The sequence below is a fragment of the Oncorhynchus tshawytscha genome, linkage group LG25 (genome assembly GCF_018296145.1).
Source record: "Oncorhynchus tshawytscha isolate Ot180627B linkage group LG25, Otsh_v2.0, whole genome shotgun sequence".
NCBI lineage: Eukaryota > Metazoa > Chordata > Actinopteri > Salmoniformes > Salmonidae > Oncorhynchus > Oncorhynchus tshawytscha.
Window position 1 is genome coordinate 47,207,056 of NC_056453.1, and position 19,047 is coordinate 47,226,102.

Here is a 19,047-nt window from a genome sequence, read left to right on the forward strand (position 1 = left end):
GAGAGTCGGGAAGCAAGTTCAGGGAGTGTTTAATAAATAAATGTAACATAATACAAAACACAACGCTGTCACGGCCGTCCTCCTCTTCATCTGAAGAGGAGAGGCGAGAAGGATCAGACCAAAATGCGGCGTGGTAAGTGTCCATGGTAAATCTTTAATAAAGAAAATACTGACACTGTATACAAAACAATAAACAAATGACAACCGTGAAGCTACAACATAGACAATCACCCACAAACAAACAGTGCAACCCAGGCTACCTAAGTATGATTCTCAATCAGAGACAACTAATGACACCTGCCTCTGATTGAGAACCATACTAGGCCGAAACATAGAAATGCCCCAAAACATAGAAAAACAAACAGACTGCCCACCCAACTCACGCCCTGACCAACTAAATAAATACAAAACAAAGGAAATAAAGGTCAGAACGTGACAGTACCCCCCCCCAAAGGTGCGGACTCCGGCCGCAAAACCTTGACCTATAGGGGAGGGTCTGGGTGGGCGTCTGTCCGCGGTGGCGGCTCTGGCGCAGGACGCGGACCCCACTTCACCATTGTCTTAGTCCGCCTTCGTGGCTTTCTCACCATGGCCACCCCTCTCAATGACCCCACTGGACAGAGGGGCAGAAGCTCTGGACAGAGGGGCAGAAGCTCTGGACAGAGGGGCAGAAGCTCTGGACAGAGGGGCAGAAGCTCTGGACAGAGGGGCAGAAGCTCTGGACAGAGGGGCAGAAGCTCTGGACAGAGGGGCAGGGGCTCTGGCGCCTCTGGACTGACGGGCTCTGGCGCCTCCGACTCCGGCAGCGGCGCTGGACAGGCGGGAGGCTCCGGCAGCAGCTCCGGACAGGCGGGGCGGGAGGCTCCGGCAGCGGGAGGCGCCGGCCGGACAGGCGGGAGGCTCCGGCAGCAGGCGCGGGGCGGGAGGCTCCGGAGCAGGCGGGAGGCTCCGGCAGCGGCGCCGGACAGGCGGGAGGCTCCGGACAGGCGGGAGGCTCCGGACAGGCGGGAGGCTCCGGCAGCGGCGCCGGACAGGCGGGAGGCTCCGGCAGCGGCGCCGGACAGGCGGGAGACTCCGCAGCGGCGCCGGACAGGCGGGAGACTCCGCAGCGGCGCCGGACAGGCGGGAGACTCCGGCAGGGCGGGAGGCTCCGGCAGCAGCGCCGGACAGGCGGGAGGCTCCGGCAGGCGGGAGGCCCGGACAGGCGGGAGGCTCCGGCAGCGGCGCCGGACAGGCGGGAGGCTCCGGCAGCGGCGCCGGACAGGCGGGAGGCTCCGGACAGGCGGGAGGCTCCGGCAGCGGCGCCGGACAGGCGGGAGACTCCGGCAGCGGCGCCGGACAGGCGGGAGACTCCGGCAGCTGCGCGCAGGCGGGAGGCTCCGGACAGGCGGGAGGCTCCGGCAGCGGCGCCGGACAGGCGGGAGGCTCCCGGCAGCGGCGCCGGACAGGCGGGAGACTCCGGCAGCGGCGCCGGACAGGCGGGAGACTCCGGAGCAGCGCGGACAGGCGGGAGACTCCGGCAGCTGCGCCGGACAGGCGGGAGACTCCGGCAGCGGCGCCGGACAGACAGGACCACCTGCAGGGAGGAGACGGAGAGACAGCCTGGTGCGTGGGGCTGCCACAGGAACCACCAGGCTGGGGAGACCTTCAGGAGGCTTGGTGTTAAAAGGAGGCAACTGAAGGACCGGGCTGTGGGGAGCACTGGAGCTCTGGTGCGCAACCTTGGCACCACTTCCCCAGGCTGGACAACTACTCTAGCCCGGACCCTCCAGAGTGCAGGCACAGGTTGAACCGGGCTGTGGGTAAGCACGGGAGATCTAGTGCTTACTACACGCACCTCTCCCTTAGGCTCCACTCCCACATTCGCCCGGCACGAGCGGAGCGCAGGCAGAGGACGCACTGCACCCTCCCAGCGCCCGGAGACACAGCACGCAGAGCCGGCGCAGGATAACCTGGACCCAACCTGCGTACCGGCGACCAGACCCGCTGAGCAGGCACCATACGCCCTGGCTCGATGCCCACACTCACGGCACTTTCGGGGCTGCCCTATAGCGCACCGGGCTATGGGCGCGCACTGGCGACACCGTGCGCTTAACCGCATAACACGGTGCCTGACCAGTAATGCGCTGCTTATAATAAGCACGAGGAGTGAGCTCAGGTCTGCTACCTGGCTCACTACCACACCTCGTCTGCCCCCCCCCAATTTTTTTGGGGGGCTGCCTCTCGTACCTGTCGCACTGCCGTGCTGCCTCCTCATATCGCCGGCTCCTCTCTCCGGCTGCCTCTGTTCTCCTAGCTGCCTCCACCTGTTCCCATGGAAGGTGATCCTTTCCCGCCAGGATCTCCTCCCAGGTGTAGCAACCCTTGCCGTCCAATACATCCTCCCATGTCCAGGAGTCCTGTGATGCTGGCCGCTGTTGTTGCCGCTGCTGCTGCTGTCGTCGCTGCTGTTTACCACGCCGCTTGGTCCGTTGGTGGTGGGTGATTCTGTCACGGTTCCTCTTCATCTGAAGAGGAGAGATGAAGGATCAGACCAAAATGCGGCGTGGTAAGTGTCCATGGTAAATCTTTAATAAAGAAAATACTGACACTGTATACAAAACAATAAACAAATGACAACCGTGAAGCTACAACATAGACAATCACCCACAAACAAACAGTGCAACCCAGGCTACCTAAGTATGATTCTCAATCAGAGACAACTAATGACACCTGCCTCTGATTGAGAACCATACTAGGCCGAAACATAGAAATGCCCCAAAACATAGAAAAACAAACAGACTGCCCACCCAACTCACGCCCTGACCAACTAAATAAATACAAAACAAAGGAAATAAAGGTCAGAACGTGACAGTACCCCCAAAGGTGCGGACTCCGGCCGCAAAACCTTGACCTATAGGGGAGGGTCTGGGTGGGCGTCTGTCCGCGGTGGCGGCTCTGGCGCAGGACGCGGACCCCACTTCACCATTGTCTTAGTCCGCCTTATTGTCCGCCTCCGTGGCTTTCTCACCATGGCCACCCCTCTCAATAACCCCACTGGACAGAGGGGCAGAAGCTCTGGACAGAGGGGCAGAAGCTCTGGACAGAGGGGCAGAAGCTCTGGACAGAGGGGCAGAAGCTCTGGACAGAAGCTCTGGACAGAGGGGCAGAAGCTCTGGCGCCTCTGGGCTGACGGGCTCTGGCGCCTCAGACTCCGGCAGCGGCGCCGGACAGGCGGGAGGCTCCGGCAGCGGCGCCGGACAGGCGGGAGGCTCCGGCAGCGGCGCCGGACAGGCGGGAGGCTCCGGCAGCAGCGCCGGACAGGCGGGAGGCTCCGGACAGGCGGGAGGCTCCGGCAGCGGCGCCGGACAGGCGGGAGGCTCCGGCAGCAGCGCCGGACAGGCGGGAGGCTCCGGACAGGCGGGAGGCTCCGGCAGCGGCGCCGGACAGGCGGGAGGCTCCGGCAGCGGCGCCGGACAGGCGGGAGGCTCCGGACAGGCGGGAGACTCCGGCAGCGGCGCCGGACAGGCGGGAGACTCCGGCAGCGGCGCCGGACAGGCGGGAGACTCCGGACAGGCGGGAGGCTCCGGCAGCAGCGCCGGACAGGCGGGAGGCTCCGGACAGGCGGGAGGCTCCGGCAGCGGCGCCGGACAGGCGGGAGGCTCCGGCAGCGGCGCCCGGACAGGCGGGAGGCTCCGGACAGGCGGGAGGCTCCGGCAGCGGCGCCGGACAGGCGGGAGACTCCGGCAGCGGCGCCGGGACAGGCGGGAGACTCCGGCAGCTGCGCCGGACAGGCGGGAGGCTCCGGACAGGCGGGAGGCTCCGGCAGCGGCGCCGGACAGGCGGGAGACTCCGGCAGCGGCGCCGGACAGGCGGGAGACTCCGGACAGGCGGGAGGCTCCGGCAGCAGCGCCGGACAGGCGGGAGGCTCCGGACAGGCGGGAGGCTCCGGCAGCGGCGCCGGACAGGCGGGAGGCTCCGGCAGCGGCGCCGGACAGGCGGGAGGCTCCGGACATGCGGGAGGCTCCGGCAGCAGCGCCGGACAGGCGGGAGGCTCCGGCAGCGACGCCGGACAGGCGGGAGGCTCCGGCAGCGGCGCCGGACAGGCGGGAGGCTCCGGACAGGCGGGAGGCTCCGGCAGCGGCGCCGGACAGGCGGGAGGCTCCGGCAGCGGCGCCGGACAGGCGGGAGACTCCGGCAGCTGCGCCGGACAGGCGGGAGACTCCGGCAGCAGCGCCGGACAGGCGGGAGACTCCGCAGCTGCGCCGGACAGGCGGGAGACTCCGGCAGCGGCGCCGGACAGACAGGACCACCTGCAGGGAGGAGACGGAGAGACAGCCTGGTGCGTGGGGCTGCCACAGGAACCACCAGGCTGGGGAGACCTTCAGGAGGCTTGGTGTTAAAAGGAGGCAACTGAAGGACCGGGCTGTGGGGGAGCACTGGAGCTCTGGTGCGCAACCTTGGCACCACTTCCCCAGGCTGGACAACTACTCTAGCCCGGACCCTCCAGAGTGCAGGCACAGGTTGAACCGGGCTGTGGGTAAGCACGGGAGATCTAGTGCTTACTACACGCACCTCTCCCTTAGGCTCCACTCCCACATTCGCCCGGCACGAGCGGAGCGCAGGCAGAGGACGCACTGCACCCTCCCAGCGCCCGGAGACACAGCACGCAGAGCCGGCGCAGGATAACCTGGACCCAACCTGCGTACCGGCGACCAGACCCGCTGAGCAGGCACCATACGCCCTGGCTCGATGCCCACACTCTCACGGCACTTTCGGGGCTGCCCTATAGCGCACCGGGCTATGGGCGCGCACTGGCGACACCGTGCGCTTAACCGCATAACACGGTGCCTGACCAGTAATGCGCTGCTTATAATAAGCACGAGGAGTGAGCTCAGGTCTGCTACCTGGCTCACTACCACATCTCGTCTGCCCCCCAAAAATTTTTGGGGGCTGCCTCTCGTACCTGTCGCACTGCCGTGCTGCCTCCTCATATCGCCGGCTCCTCTCTCCGGCTGCCTCTGTTCTCCTAGCTGCCTCCACCTGTTCCCATGGAAGGTGATCCTTTCCCGCCAGGATCTCCTCCCAGGTGTAGCAACCCTTGCCGTCCAATACATCCTCCCATGTCCAGGAGTCCTGTGATGCTGGCCGCTGTTGTTGCCGCTGCTGCTGCTGTCGTCGCTGCTGTTTACCACGCCGCTTGGTCCGTTGGTGGTGATTCTGTCACGGCCGTCCTCCTCTTCATCTGAAGAGGAGAGGCGAGAAGGATCAGACCAAAATGCGGCGTCGTAAGTGTCCATGGTAAATCTTTAATAAAGAAAATACTGACACTGTATACAAAACAATAAACAAATGACAACCGTGAAGCTACAACATAGACAATCACCCACAAACAAACAGTGCAACCCAGGCTACCTAAGTATGATTCTCAATCAGAGACAACTAATGACACCTGCCTCTGATTGAGAACCATACTAGGCCGAAACATAGAAATGCCCCAAAACATAGAAAAACAAACAGACTGCCCACCCAACTCACGCCCTGACCAACTAAATAAATACAAAACAAAGGAAATAAAGGTCAGAACGTGACAAACGCACAGACAGGAAACAGAAACACCTGGGGAAGGAAGTGACACATATATCAAAAAAATAAAGGGAACTCTAAAATAACACATCCTAGATCTAAATGAATGAAATATTCTTATTAAATACTTTTTTCTTTACACAGTTGAATGTGCTGACAACAAAATCACACAAAAATTATCAATGGAAATCAAATTTATCAACCCATGGAGATCTGGATTTGGAGTCACACTCAAAATTAAAGTGGAAAACCACACTACAGGCTGATCCAACTTTGATGTAATGTCCTTAAAACAAGTCAAAATGAGGCTCAGTAGTGTGTGTGTGTGTGTGTGTGTGGCCTCCACGTGCCTGTATGACCCCCCCCTACAATGCCTGGGCATGCTCCTGATGAGGTGGCGGGTGGTCTCCTGAGGGATCTCCTCCCAGACCTGGACTAAAGCATCCGCCAACTCCTGGACAATCTGTGGTGCAACGTGGCATTGGTGGACACAGCAAACCTTCACAGCAAACCTGCCACAGCTCGCATTGATGTGCCATCCTGGATGAGCTGCACTACCTGAGCCACTTGTGTGGGTTGTAGACTCTGTCTCATGCTACCACTAGAGTGAAAGCACCGGCAGCATTCAAAAGTGACCAAAACATCAGCCAGGAAGCATGGGAACTGAGAAGTGGTCTGTGGTCACCACCTGCAGAACCACTCCTTTATTGGGGGTGTCTTGCTAATTGCCTGTAATTTCCACCTGTTGTCTATTCCATTTGCACAACAGCATGTGAAATTTATTGTCAATCAGTGTTGCTTCCTAAGTGGACAGTTTGATTTCACAGAAGTGTGATTGACTTGGAGTTACATTGTGTTTAAGTGTTCCCTTTATTTTTTTGAGCAGTATATATATATATATATATATATGGTAGTTGTGTGTGTGTATATATATATATATAGGGTAATCAAGGAGGTGAGTTTCATTATGCGCTTAACGATGGTGACAGGTGTGCGCCTTAACGAGCAGCCTGGTGACCTAGAGGCCGGAGAGGGAGCACACGGTACAGATTTGTTTAACACCTTTTTGGTTACTATATTATTCCATATGTTATTTCATAGTTTTGATGTCTTCACTATTATTCTACAATGTAGAACATAGTAAAAATAAAGAAAAACCTTGGAATGAGTAGGGGGTCCCCATTACCCGACGCCCATGGTCACAGCTAGTCTTATTGGGGTCCCCATTACCCAACGCCCATGGTCACAGCTAGTCTTATTGGGGTCCCCATTACCCAACGCCCATGGTCACAGCTAGTCTTATTGGGGTCCCCATTACCCAACGCCCATGGTCACAGCTAGTCTTATTGGGGTCCCCATTACCCAACGCCCATGGTCACAGCTAGTCTTATTGGGGTCCCCATTACCCAACGCCCATGGTCACAGCTAGTCTTATTGGGGTCCCCATTACCCAACGCCCATGGTCACAGCTAGTCTTATTGGGGTCCCCATTACCCAACGCCCATGGTCACAGCTAGTCTTATTGGGGTCCCCATTACCCAACGCCCATGGTCACAGCTAGTCTTATTGGGGTCCCCATTACCCAACGCCCATGGTCACAGCTAGTCTTATTGGGGTCCCCATTACCCAACGCCCATGGTCACAGCTAGTCTTATTGGGGTCCCCATTACCCAACGCCCATGGTCACAGCTAGTCTTATTGGGGTCCCCATTACCCAACGCCCATGGTCACAGCTAGTCTTATTGGGGTCCCCATTACCCAACGCCCATGGTCACAGCTAGTCTTATTGGGGTCCCCATTACCCAACGCCCATGGTCACAGCTAGTCTTATTGGGGTCCCCATTACCCAACGCCCATGGTCACAGCTAGTCTTATTGGGGTCCCCATTACCCAACGCCCATGGTCACAGCTAGTCTTATTGGGGTCCCCATTACCCAACGCCCATGGTCATGGTCACAGCCCATGGTCACAGCTAGTCTTATTGGGGTCCCCATTACCCAACGCCCATGGTCACAGCTAGTCTTATTGGGGTCCCCATTACCCAACGCCCATGGTCACAGCTAGTCTTATTGGGGTCCCCATTACCCAACGCCCATGGTCACAGCTAGTCTTATGGTCCCCATTACCCAACGCCCATGGTCACAGCTAGTCTTATTGGGGTCCCCATTACCCAACGCCCATGGTCACAGCTAGTCTTATTGGGGTCCCCATTACCCAACGCCCATGGTCACAGCGAGGTCTTATTGGGGTCCCCATTACCCACGCCCATGGTCACAGCGAGTCTTATTGGGGTCCCCATTACCCAACGCCCATGGTCACAGCGAGTCTTATTGGGGTCCCCATTACCCAACGCCCATGGTCACAGCGAGTCTTATTGGGGTCCCCATTACCCAACGCCCATGGTCACAGCGAGTCTTATTGGGGTCCCCATTACCCAACGCCCATGGTCACAGCTAGTCTTATTGGGGTCCCCATTACCCAACGCCCATGGTCACAGCTAGTCTTATTGGGGTCCCCATTACCCAACGCCCATGGTCACAGCTAGTCTTATTGGGGTCCCCATTACCCAACGCCCATGGTCACAGCTAGTCTTATTGGGGTCCCCATTACCCAACGCCCATGGTCACAGCGAGTCTTATTGGGGTCCCCATTACCCGACGCCCATGGTCACAGCTAGTCTTATTGGGGTCCCCATTACCCAACGCCCATGGTCACAGCTAGTCTTATTGGGGTCCCCATTACCCGACGCCCATGGTCACAGCTAGTCTTATTGGGGTCCCCATTACCCAACGCCCATGGTCACAGCTAGTCTTATTGGGGTCCCCATTACCCGACGCCCATGGTCACAGCGAGTCTTATTGGGGTCCCCATTACCCAACGCCCATGGTCACAGCGAGTCTTATTGGGGTCCCCATTACCCAACGCCCATGGTCACAGCTAGTCTTATTGGGGTCCCCATTACCCGACGCCCATGGTCACAGCTAGTCTTATTGGGGTCCCCATTACCCGACGCCCATGGTCACAGCGAGTCTTATTGGGGTCCCCATTACCCAACGCCCATGGTCACAGCTAGTCTTATTGGGGTCCCCATTACCCAACGCCCATGGTCACAGCTAGTCTTATTGGGGTCCCCATTACCCGACGCCCATGGTCACAGCTAGTCTTATTGGGGTCCCCATTACCCAACGCCCATGGTCACAGCTAGTCTTATTGGGGTCCCCATTACCCAACGCCCATGGTCACAGCTAGTCTTATTGGGGTCCCCATTACCCGACGCCCATGGTCACAGCTAGTCTTATTGGGGTCCCCATTACCCGACGCCCATGGTCACAGCTAGTCTTATTGGGGTCCCCATTACCCGACGCCCATGGTCACAGCTAGTCTTATTGGGGTCCCCATTACCCAACGCCCATGGTCACAGCTAGTCTTATTGGGGTCCCCATTACCCAACGCCCATGGTCACAGCTAGTCTTATTGGGGTCCCCATTACCCAACGCCCATGGTCACAGCTAGTCTTATTGGGGTCCCCATTACCCGACGCCCATGGTCACAGCTAGTCTTATTGGGGTCCCCATTACCCAACGCCCATGGTCACAGCGAGTCTTATTGGGGTCCCCATTACCCAACGCCCATGGTCACAGCTAGTCTTATTGGGGTCCCCATTACCCAACGCCCATGGTCACAGCTAGTCTTATTGGGGTCCCCATTACCCGACGCCCATGGTCACAGCTAGTCTTATTGGGGTCCCCATTACCCAACGCCCATGGTCACAGCTAGTCTTATTGGGGTCCCCATTACCCAACGCCCATGGTCACAGCGAGTCTTATTGGGGTCCGACACGTAACGAAAAAGACATTACAGAAAAAAAGACTGTACAATTTACATACATTTAAAAACATCAATATGTAGCGTGTGTGCATCTATCAGTTACACACAGATTATAAATCTATTTTTAGGTTCTGATAAATTATACTCAATCCGTTTTTAGGTTCTGATGATTTATAATCTATTTTTAGGTTCTGATGATTTATAATCTGTTTTTTGGTTCTGATTGAAGATATATTATAAATCATAATCTGTTTTTAGGTTCTGATGATTTATAGTCTAATTTTAGGTTCTGATGATTTATAATCTATTTTCCGACAGGTTTCAGCCTGAACAACACTCTCCACCAGGTTTTGGCAGCTCGGTATGGAGAGGCCGACATGACCATTGACTTTGATAACTTCGTGGCTTGCGTCATGCGCCTGGAGATGATGTTCAGTAAGTACAACGACTTAACATCACGATCCTGAATTTGTGTTTCAGCCAAGACGGCAGCAACGCCTCGGCACTTGTGTACCTATAAAGCCGAATAATGGTCATGGAGTGTAACAGCAGTAAATATTTAAGATTTTACATTTAATGTGTGGGTTACTTTGGAGGTTTTGTTGGAGAGAACCTGTCAGATGAGGATGGGAAGGAAAAGCTTTGATGAGAGTATCTCTACCCGGCACAGCCAGAAGAGGACTGACCACCCCTCATAGCCTGGTTCCTCTCTACCCGGCACAGCCAGAAGAGGACTGGCCACCCCTCATAGCCTGGTTCCTCTCTACCCGGCACAGCCAGAAGAGGACTGGCCACCCCTCATAGCCTGGTTCCTCTCTAGGTTTCTAATCTCCACCAGGCACAGCCAGAAGAGGACTGGCCACCCCTCATAGCCTGGTTCCTCTCTAGGTTTCTAATCTCCACCAGGCACAGCCAGAAGAGGACTGGCCACCCCTCATAGCCTGGTTCCTCTCTAGGTTTCTAATCTCCACCAGGCACAGCCAGAAGAGGACTGGCCACCCCTCATAGCCTGGTTCCTCTCTAGGTTTCTAATCTCCACCAGGCACAGCCAGAAGAGGACTGGCCACCCCTCATAGCCTGGTTCCTCTCTAGGTTTCTTCCTAGGTTGTTGCCTTTCTAGGGAGTTTTTCCTAGCCACCGTGCTTCTACACCTGCATTGCTTGCTGTTTGGGGTTTTAGGCTGGGTTTCTGTACAGCATTTTGAGATATCAGCTGATGTAAGAAGGGCTTTATAAATACATTTGATTTGATGAGAGTATCTGTTATAGATGGTTAACACCTCGTTCCTCTCTCCACCTCGCAGAAGTCTTCAAGAAGCTTGACATGGATGACACCGGTTTCATTGAATTGGATTTCTTCCAGGTGAGAACTTTAATTTGTAGTTTGTAATCATCTCATTATGTTGTTTTTTCTGTTCTAATATATTGATTGTATTATTTTTCTATTTTCAGTGGTTGTCATTTTCCATGATCTAGAAGATGGCAGCACAAGACCTGTTCTCTCTCTGACCTGTTCTCTCTCTGACCTGTTCTCTCTCTGACTGATCTCTCAAAGACCAGTTCTCTCTGACCAGTTCTCTCTGACCAGTTCTCTCTCTGACCTGTTCTCTCTCTGACCTGTTCTCTCTCTGACTGATCTCTCAAAGACCAGTTCTCTCTGACCAGTTCTCTCTCTGACCTGTCTCTCTCTGACTGATCTCTCAAAGACCAGTTCTCTCTGACCAGTTCTCTCTGACCAGTTCTCTCTCTGACCTGTTCTCTCTGACTGTTCTCTCAAAGACCAGTTCTCTCTGACCAGTTCTCTCTGACCAGTTCTCTCTGACCAGTTCTCTCTGACCTGTTCTCTCTCTGACCTGTTCTCTCTCTGACTGATCTCTCAAAGACCAGTTCTCTCTCTGACTGATCTCTCAAAGACCAGTTCTCTCTGACTGATCTCTCAAAGACCAGTTCTCTCTGACCAGTTCTCTCTGACTGTTCCCTCAGACCTGTTCTCTCAGACAGCTACAAATAAGCCAAAGTGCCTTTAAGATGTTTCTTTTGACACACACTTTATGACGTAACAGAATGTTTTAAACCTTAATTTTATGCATTGTTTTATTAGACAAAGCCTATTGAGAACTACAGATTATAACCTAAACCTACTTTTGTGATGAAATGTAAGACAACATTTCAATCCTTTTATGCAGCTTTTTGTTGCTTAGAAAGAGTGTCATCTTCATCAAAGATATATATTAATTAATAAATGGCATTGTTTTCCCAGTCTCTTGAGCTGTCTGTTTGATTTGGTACTCGTTTCTTTTACTTGGGACAGTCCATGAGCCCCTCCCCGGCGGACGTGGTTGGGCTTGCCCAGCGCAGTAACATTGACTGTACGGAACGTGCGCTACTGCTCGGCTGAACCACACCGTGCACCGTTTAACGTTACACTCCCCACACTGTTCTGAGATTTATACGATTCAATAGTAAACTGGAAGTCTGGCACGTTACTAGGAAAAACATCAAAGCAGGTGTCTTCAAAGTGGTGAGTGTTACCATCATTGAACGGTTTCTACAGGAAATCTAGTCAGAGAGAGAGTGCATCTTTTCATGCATGGTGAAGGTAGAGGATTTGATTCACCGGTTTGCCGTAGCTCATATCCGTCCAGAAGGATAACATACAGTAGGATTGCAAAACATTTTCAACATTGGTTCTGTAATCGTTACAATGTTAGAAGTTATTCATTTTCGGTCCACCACAATTTATAACCTGCCACGTCAACTGGGATATGTGCAATAAGCCAGAAGGGAACCGTTTACGCGACAGTTCCAGAATGCAGTAACATAGGGGTCTCGTCTCAGTTTATTATAAACTTTGTCAACGCAGGATGATTTAAATTCAACTGTACAAAAGCATCATTCTCACAGAGAATATTTCACTGAGTTGAAACAAAATGATACCCACGTATTACAAGTCAATCCATCATTGTTTATTTCAAATACTAGGCCTACACATGTAATGTTGCTCTGGGGGGTGGTCTCTTTATTTTGGTAATATACCTGACACCTGAATGAGGGACCCACAGCACTCTGGGTAGCCCACTGGGATATAAGGCTCATAGTTGTACGGATGAGAGGCTAAAGTCATAGTTGTTTTGGGGCATTGTTGAAGTAGAGTCCGGAGGAAGGAAGCTTTATGGATGACATCATTCCAGGACCGCCTGAATCAGCTGTTCTCTGAGAAAACTCTGTTCATCAAATAACCCGAGAGCCTCACAAGCTCATCTGATCTGCTGGCAAGAGGGACATTCCTGCGCCAACGCACACTGGACAGAGGGCAAAGGGGTGTTCCTGTTTGCAAAGGGGTGTTCCTGTTTGCAAAGGGGTGTTCCTGTTTGGAAAGGGGTGTTCCTGTTTGATACACTGCCCCGAGGGTGCGTCTCTTACACACACAAAAACACACGCTAGTGCTGAGTGATTAGTGCTTTTTGAGGTCGGTTCAGTTTCGGTTCGATTGTAAAACTAAAAAAAAATCACGGGTTTCGATTTTGGTTTCGACACAGACATTTAATACACTATGCATGATGTTGGTTGAATGCTGTGACAGAATAAAACAATGAATAACAGGCCTATGATGGTAGTGACTGCTCATTACTTATTAACATTACAATACTATAATCAAATATTTAAGTTTATATTAGTTTTATTTTATTACTATTATTTAATTCTAAGTCAGCAATAGTGACAAAATCACTATTTAGTTGTTGTTCAAAGTAAATAAGATATACTATTATGACAGCCGAATACCAACTATCAATCACTAAGATCATGTATTTTCAGCGTCGCGTAGCAACTGCTCTCTATCCCTCCCCATGGCGCGTTGTCTTCACGTAGGGTTTCCGATTCGCCAAAGTGCGGGAGTACGCAGTACGACGCGCAGGGGATTGTAGGTAGGTGGGCGGGGCGCGAATCCTGCTAGCGGAGCGAGAGAAAAAAAGTTCCGCTCTGCTCTACTTTATGCAAATTATACGCGGCCACCGCTGCCGTTAACCAATCAGGTGAGGAGCTACAAAATGTCCCGTTCATTAAACAAAGTTCCGCCTGTCATTAGTTCCGGGCAAGCGCAAACAAAGAATATGGAGCACAGCCAAACCTCGGTCTGTCTGTTTGACCAATTCTATATGATTTTGCTTTGCTAGAATACAGAGACAAAATCATAAAGTCCGTGGCATGTAGGAGAATTGCATATATTTTTAGTGATGATGGGTGAAGAGAGATTTGCACAACAATGTTTGCGTGTCCTGCTAGCTATGAATATCAAGCAACCTAAACCTCAGAACTGTGATCAAAGCCACCATTTGTAAATGTGTTTAAATTTCCCCACCAAATGTTAGAAATCACCAGTAACACACATTATAACATTGTACACGATACACTAAGCATGGATTTCCCATGCAATATGATACCAATTGGATTATAGCATCTTAACATGATGATTATCATATAGTATAGTTCATGGCTCTTTCATTATACTGGTGTCATGGCATTGATGGATATAGCTCACTTCCTATAAGATGCAAAGGCCGAGACGCACATCAGTGGGTACGTACTTGTGGTAAAGGAAATTGTGGCTTTGTTCTCAGTCAACTTACCTGGTACAATAAGGGCTAAAAACATTTTTAAAAGGGTTAGATTTTCACTAAACAATTTTCACTAAACAATTTCATGTCAGAAAAATCATGTAGAAAATCTAGTTTATGGTTAGTCTCATATACATTGATTGCACATGCCATTAAACCAGTTATGCCATCATTCAGTAGTTAACAATTCAAACAAGTTTAAACACCTCACTTCAATGAATGCACATTAATCTAACTTGTTTGTAAATGTTAAACCTCTTAGTAAGTACAGTGGGGAGAACAAGTATTTGATACACTGCCGATTTTGCAGCTTTTCCTACTTACAAAGCATGTAGAGGTCTGTAATTTTTATCATCGGTACACTTCAACTGTGAGAGACAGAATCTAAAACAAAAATCCAGAAAATCACATTGTATGATTTTTAAGTAATTCATTTGCATTTTATTGCATGACATAAGTATTTGATCACCTACCAACCAGTAAGAATTCCGGCTCTCACAGACCTGTTAGTTTTTCTTTAAGAAGCCCTCCTGAAGCCCTCCTGTTCTCCACTCATTACCTGTATTAACTGCACCTGTTTGAACTCGTTACCTGTATAAAAGACACCTGTCCACACACTCAATCAAACAGACTCCAAACGCTCAACAATGGCCAAGACCAGAAAGCTGTGTAAGGACATCAGGGATACAATTGTAGACCTGCACAAGGCTGGGATGGGCTGCAGGACAATAGGCAAGCAGCTTGGTGAGAAGGCAACAACTGTTGGCTGCAGTCTATTATTACTAAAGCATAATTTCAGGCGAACAAAAGAAAGTCCATACCAGAGGTGACCAACTTCACTCCTGTCCCTAATCTACTGGGTGAGCAGACTTCTATTCCAGCTCAGCAATAATACACATTATTATCAACTCATTAGGTTTGATTAGTTGAACCAGGTGTGTTAGTGCTGGGCTGGAACAGAAGCCTGCACACCTCCAGAAGGTTTGTCCTCCAGTTGAAATACGTTTGTAGCCTGGGGGACTTGTAACCGTGTTGTTGTATACAACATGTGCTAACATAAGTACACATACAACCCCTGGTAATCACGGATGTGTCAGCAGTCTCACTGGAACCTGCAGACAGGCTTTCACAGCTTTCCATATCTTGTCACGGTGACGAGTACGGGCCACCTCTCAGACAGTCCTACTAATGGACAAGGTGGTCTTTGTGGATCTTCTAGATTGGGTCAACTCCCACCACACATCTGGATTATCCTGCAGTATGAGCTTTTTTCCCCAGGTGAGGGGGCCTCCCTACCCTCGGCGGGCCTCCCTACCCTCGGCTGAGTTAGCAGTGAAGCCCTGGGCTCAATTTTATTAGATATTTTATTCATTTAGCAGGCACTCGTATCCAGAGAGTACATTTTTTATAGTTTTTTTTTTCTCGTACTGGTCCCCCCTGGGAATCGAATCCACAACCCTGGCATTGCAAGCGCTATGTGCCATACCATCAATTGTTTGGTCGTTAGGCTGTTGGTTGACCGAGATTGTTTTAGTCGAGCAGTGACTAAAAGATGCACCCATCTCAGTGAACCAATCCCTTGCGGATTCTAAAGACACTTTATGTTTGATCTGGAAATGTGGTCGGAGGCCTGGTGCAATGGCGAAGCCTCCAGAGGCCAAATCGAGCCCCGTACCACATGGCCTCCCAAATGTTGTAACAATGCAGAGGGCTCTGTATAGCTCCGCATTGACATGATTGGTTGACGGTAGGTGGGGGCATCCTGTAGAACTCACTTCCTTGACAACAGCTCTGCACTGCGCCGCGAAGCCCAAGTCAAGCACTGCTTCTTATCCCTTGCGCAAAAAGCCTACAGCTGTGTCTGTCCGGGGCTCACTGATGCAGGAAACTCTGAGGGCCCAGAATATCTTAGCACCAGTTTCAGGCTGGGCCCTAGTTAATAGTTGATACACTGTTTCAAGTTCGTTGCAGACAGGCCATATGTAGCCAATGTGATTTATAGGATATTTATTTTTATCAGGATATTGCAGTCTGCATTGTTTTTATTTGTTGGCTTTATGTAGACTATTTTGACATACTTGTTACATAATAAGTCACTTTTTAGGTTTGTATCGTTTTCATTTAGATTTGGATAGAATTTAGATTAACCACATGACACTGATTTTGAGATATAAAGACGATATTATAAATTAAATTAAACTATTTCACAGTGCATATGAAAACCATAACTGGCACGCAGATCGGTAGAAACGGTAAAACAAATTGGCATTCCACATGACAAAGGTTGCCGACTCCTCGTGTCGCCGGCTTCAGAGAGTAATGGCAGAATCGGTGAAAGCCAGCATGAGCAGGAGGAGAACAGTTGGGTTGTTTTTTTTCTTCTGGTTATCTAGATCTCTGGCATCCTCTTGAGGCATTTGTCTTATTTCATCAAACCATAAGCTTAAAGCAGCAGACAAGCTCAAGGCATATAGTTGATTTTGTTAAAACAATTAGGGTGTGTCTATGTATGGAAAAATGCACATTTGAAAAATTTCAATCAATCGATTGGTCGAAAGAACAGACCACTTTCGGCCGACAAATTGGTAGAGGACAGCCCTAAAAGATACCTAGTGCTCCTTTTGTGTGTATTTTACACAGTTATCCTGGAGCTTCACTGTGGTTTCCTGCTGGAGCACACAATATGTGACCGACCACCTTGATTCGGTCTTATGGTGCAAAATTTGATTTTTTAAATATTTTTTACATTGGATAAAAGTAGACACTCAGAGCTAGACAATGGTATCATACACAGCAGTTGAGGAACAATGGGAAAGTAATTCTGCTTTGAAAGTTAATGAACTAACTCCACTTTTGAGAAAATTACCCTTGAATGTTTTGGTACCTACTGGAGAGCTCTTCTTTGTCAACACCCATTCAGCATCGTTCACACCTTCTTAAGACTTAGCCCCACCCATCTCTTAAGACTTAGCCCCACCCATCTCTTAAGACTTAGCCCCACCCATCTCTTTAAGGATTCACACAGAAACAGATAGTGTCCAGATAAAAATATTTTATAAATATTGTATCATTATTAGATGACCAAGACACATGTCTAAATTGATTGGTCATGTGAATGAAAAGCTACATCTGGCTAAGTGGATGGGTCACTATTGTCTAGACATGTACACATGTTCATGAAATACTATAGATGGCTGTAATCACACCCAGACACACCTGGCTAATTTGATGGGTAAAGTGATAAGCTGGCCAAAGTGGAGTATTTTGTTTAGACATGTAGCTAGCTAGGTAACTAGGTATCTAGCTGAACAATGAACCGGCATATCCCCAACTCATACTACTACCAATACAAACATTGTCATAACTGTGGTATGAATCTGCAGGTAGCTAAAGTTAACAAACTAGGTTCAATGTTAGCTAGCTAACATTTAGGCTATAACTAGCAATGCAAATGGATTTCTGATTCAAATTATATTACTACACAGATCATACACGTAATGTTAGCTGGCGAGCCAACAAGCTAACGTTTCGCAATAAACATGACTTTCTGACCAAATGATAAAGTTATATCTGTAAAATGTAGCTAGACTCTGACCTGTATACATGGAGAAACGCTTCACACAGACTGGATCCATTAAACTCTGTTTTTGGCACATGAAATTTCACTGTTTGTAGCTACATCTGAAGGCCATTAAACTCTGTTTTGGCACAAAAACATGCATTTTTTGATTTAAAACAAATACATGTTTGTGTTGAAATGCCTGTGAAGTAGTGATGTGCGACATAAGCCTAGTTTCCTGAAACGGGTCACATATAGTTTGTCCGTGGGACACCTACGGTGAACCCCCTGAGCCTGTAACTGTTATAATGCTGCTCTTCTTTTGGTTTTGGTTCCACTAGTTAATGAAAACCAGTAACACCTCTCTTTTGGTTCCACTAGTTAATGAAAACCAGTAACACCTCTCTTTTGGTTCCACTAGTTAATGAAAACCAGTAACACCTCTCTTTTGGTTCCACTAGTTAATGAAAACCAGTAACACCTCTCTTTTGGTTCCACTAGTTAATGAAAACCAGTAACACCTCTCTTTTGGTTCCACTAGTTAATGAAAACCAGTAACACCTCTCTTTTGGTTCCACTAGTTAATGAAAACCAGTAACACCTCTCTTTTGAAAACCAGTTCCACTAGTTAATGAAAACCAGTAACACCTCTCTTTAGTTAATGAAAACCAGTTCCCACTAGTTAATGAAAACCAGTAACACCTCTCCACTTTTGTAACACCTCTCTTTTGTTCCACTAGTTAATGAAAACCAGTAACACCTCTCTTTTGGTTCCACTAGTTAATGAAAACCAGTAACACCTCTCTTTTGGTTCCACTAGTTAATGAAAACCAGTAACACCTCTCTTTTGGTTCCACTAGTTAATGAAAACCAGTAACACCTCTCTTTTGGTTCCACAGTTTCACAACTGATAAATTGCACAGTTAAAAAATATATATATAGTGATTATAATGCAGTAGCTTCGAACAATAACAATCCAGTTCTGTTCTTACTTTACCCCAGAAGTCTTCTAACAATAATAATCCAGTTCTGTTCTTACTTTACCCCAGAAGTCTTCTCTCAATAAGAATCCATTTCTGTTCTTACTTTACCCCAGAAGTCTTCTCTCAATAATAATCCAGTTCTGTTCTTACTTTACCCCAGAAGTCTTCTCTCAATAATAATCCATTTCTGTTCTTACTTTACCCCAGAAGTCTTCTCTCAATAATAATCCAGTTCTGTTCTTACTTTACCCCAGAAGTCTTCTCTCAATAATAATCCATTTCTGTTCTTACTTTACCCCAGAAGTCTTCTCTCAATAATAATCCATTTCTGTTCTTACTTTACCCCAGAAGTCTTCTCTCAATAAGAATCCAGTTCTGTTCTTACTTTACCCCAGAAGTCTTCTCTCAATAATAATCCAGTTCTGTTCTTACTTTACCCCAGAAGTCTTCTCTCAATAATAATCCATTTCTGTTCTTACTTTACCCCAGAAGTCTTC

At 49.9% G+C, this 19,047-nt stretch overlaps 2 protein-coding genes across 4 annotated transcripts in view; both read left to right on the top strand.

The window, feature by feature from the left end:
• Positions 1-10,878, top strand: part of LOC112223950 (calpain-2 catalytic subunit-like) — a 47,591-nt gene extending 36,713 nt beyond the window's left edge. Inside the window, exons 18-20 of the mRNA XM_042305822.1 lie at positions 9,712-9,828; positions 10,697-10,755; positions 10,845-10,878. Coding sequence (XP_042161756.1) covers positions 9,712-9,828; positions 10,697-10,755; positions 10,845-10,868 — 200 coding nt within the window. The 3' untranslated portion in view covers positions 10,869-10,878. The remainder of the gene's footprint in view (positions 1-9,711; positions 9,829-10,696; positions 10,756-10,844) is intronic.
• An 863-nt stretch (positions 10,879-11,741) lies between these two features.
• Positions 11,742-19,047, top strand: part of LOC112224715 (calpain-1 catalytic subunit) — a 41,311-nt gene continuing 34,005 nt past the window's right edge. For 2 of the 3 annotated variants that reach the window (XM_042305818.1, XM_042305819.1), the window contains exon 1: positions 11,744-11,913. The gene's annotated coding sequence lies outside the window, so the exon portion shown is untranslated. Of the gene's footprint in view, positions 11,914-19,047 lie in introns of all 3 variants that reach the window. The other variant, XM_042305821.1, reaches the window with a different exon arrangement.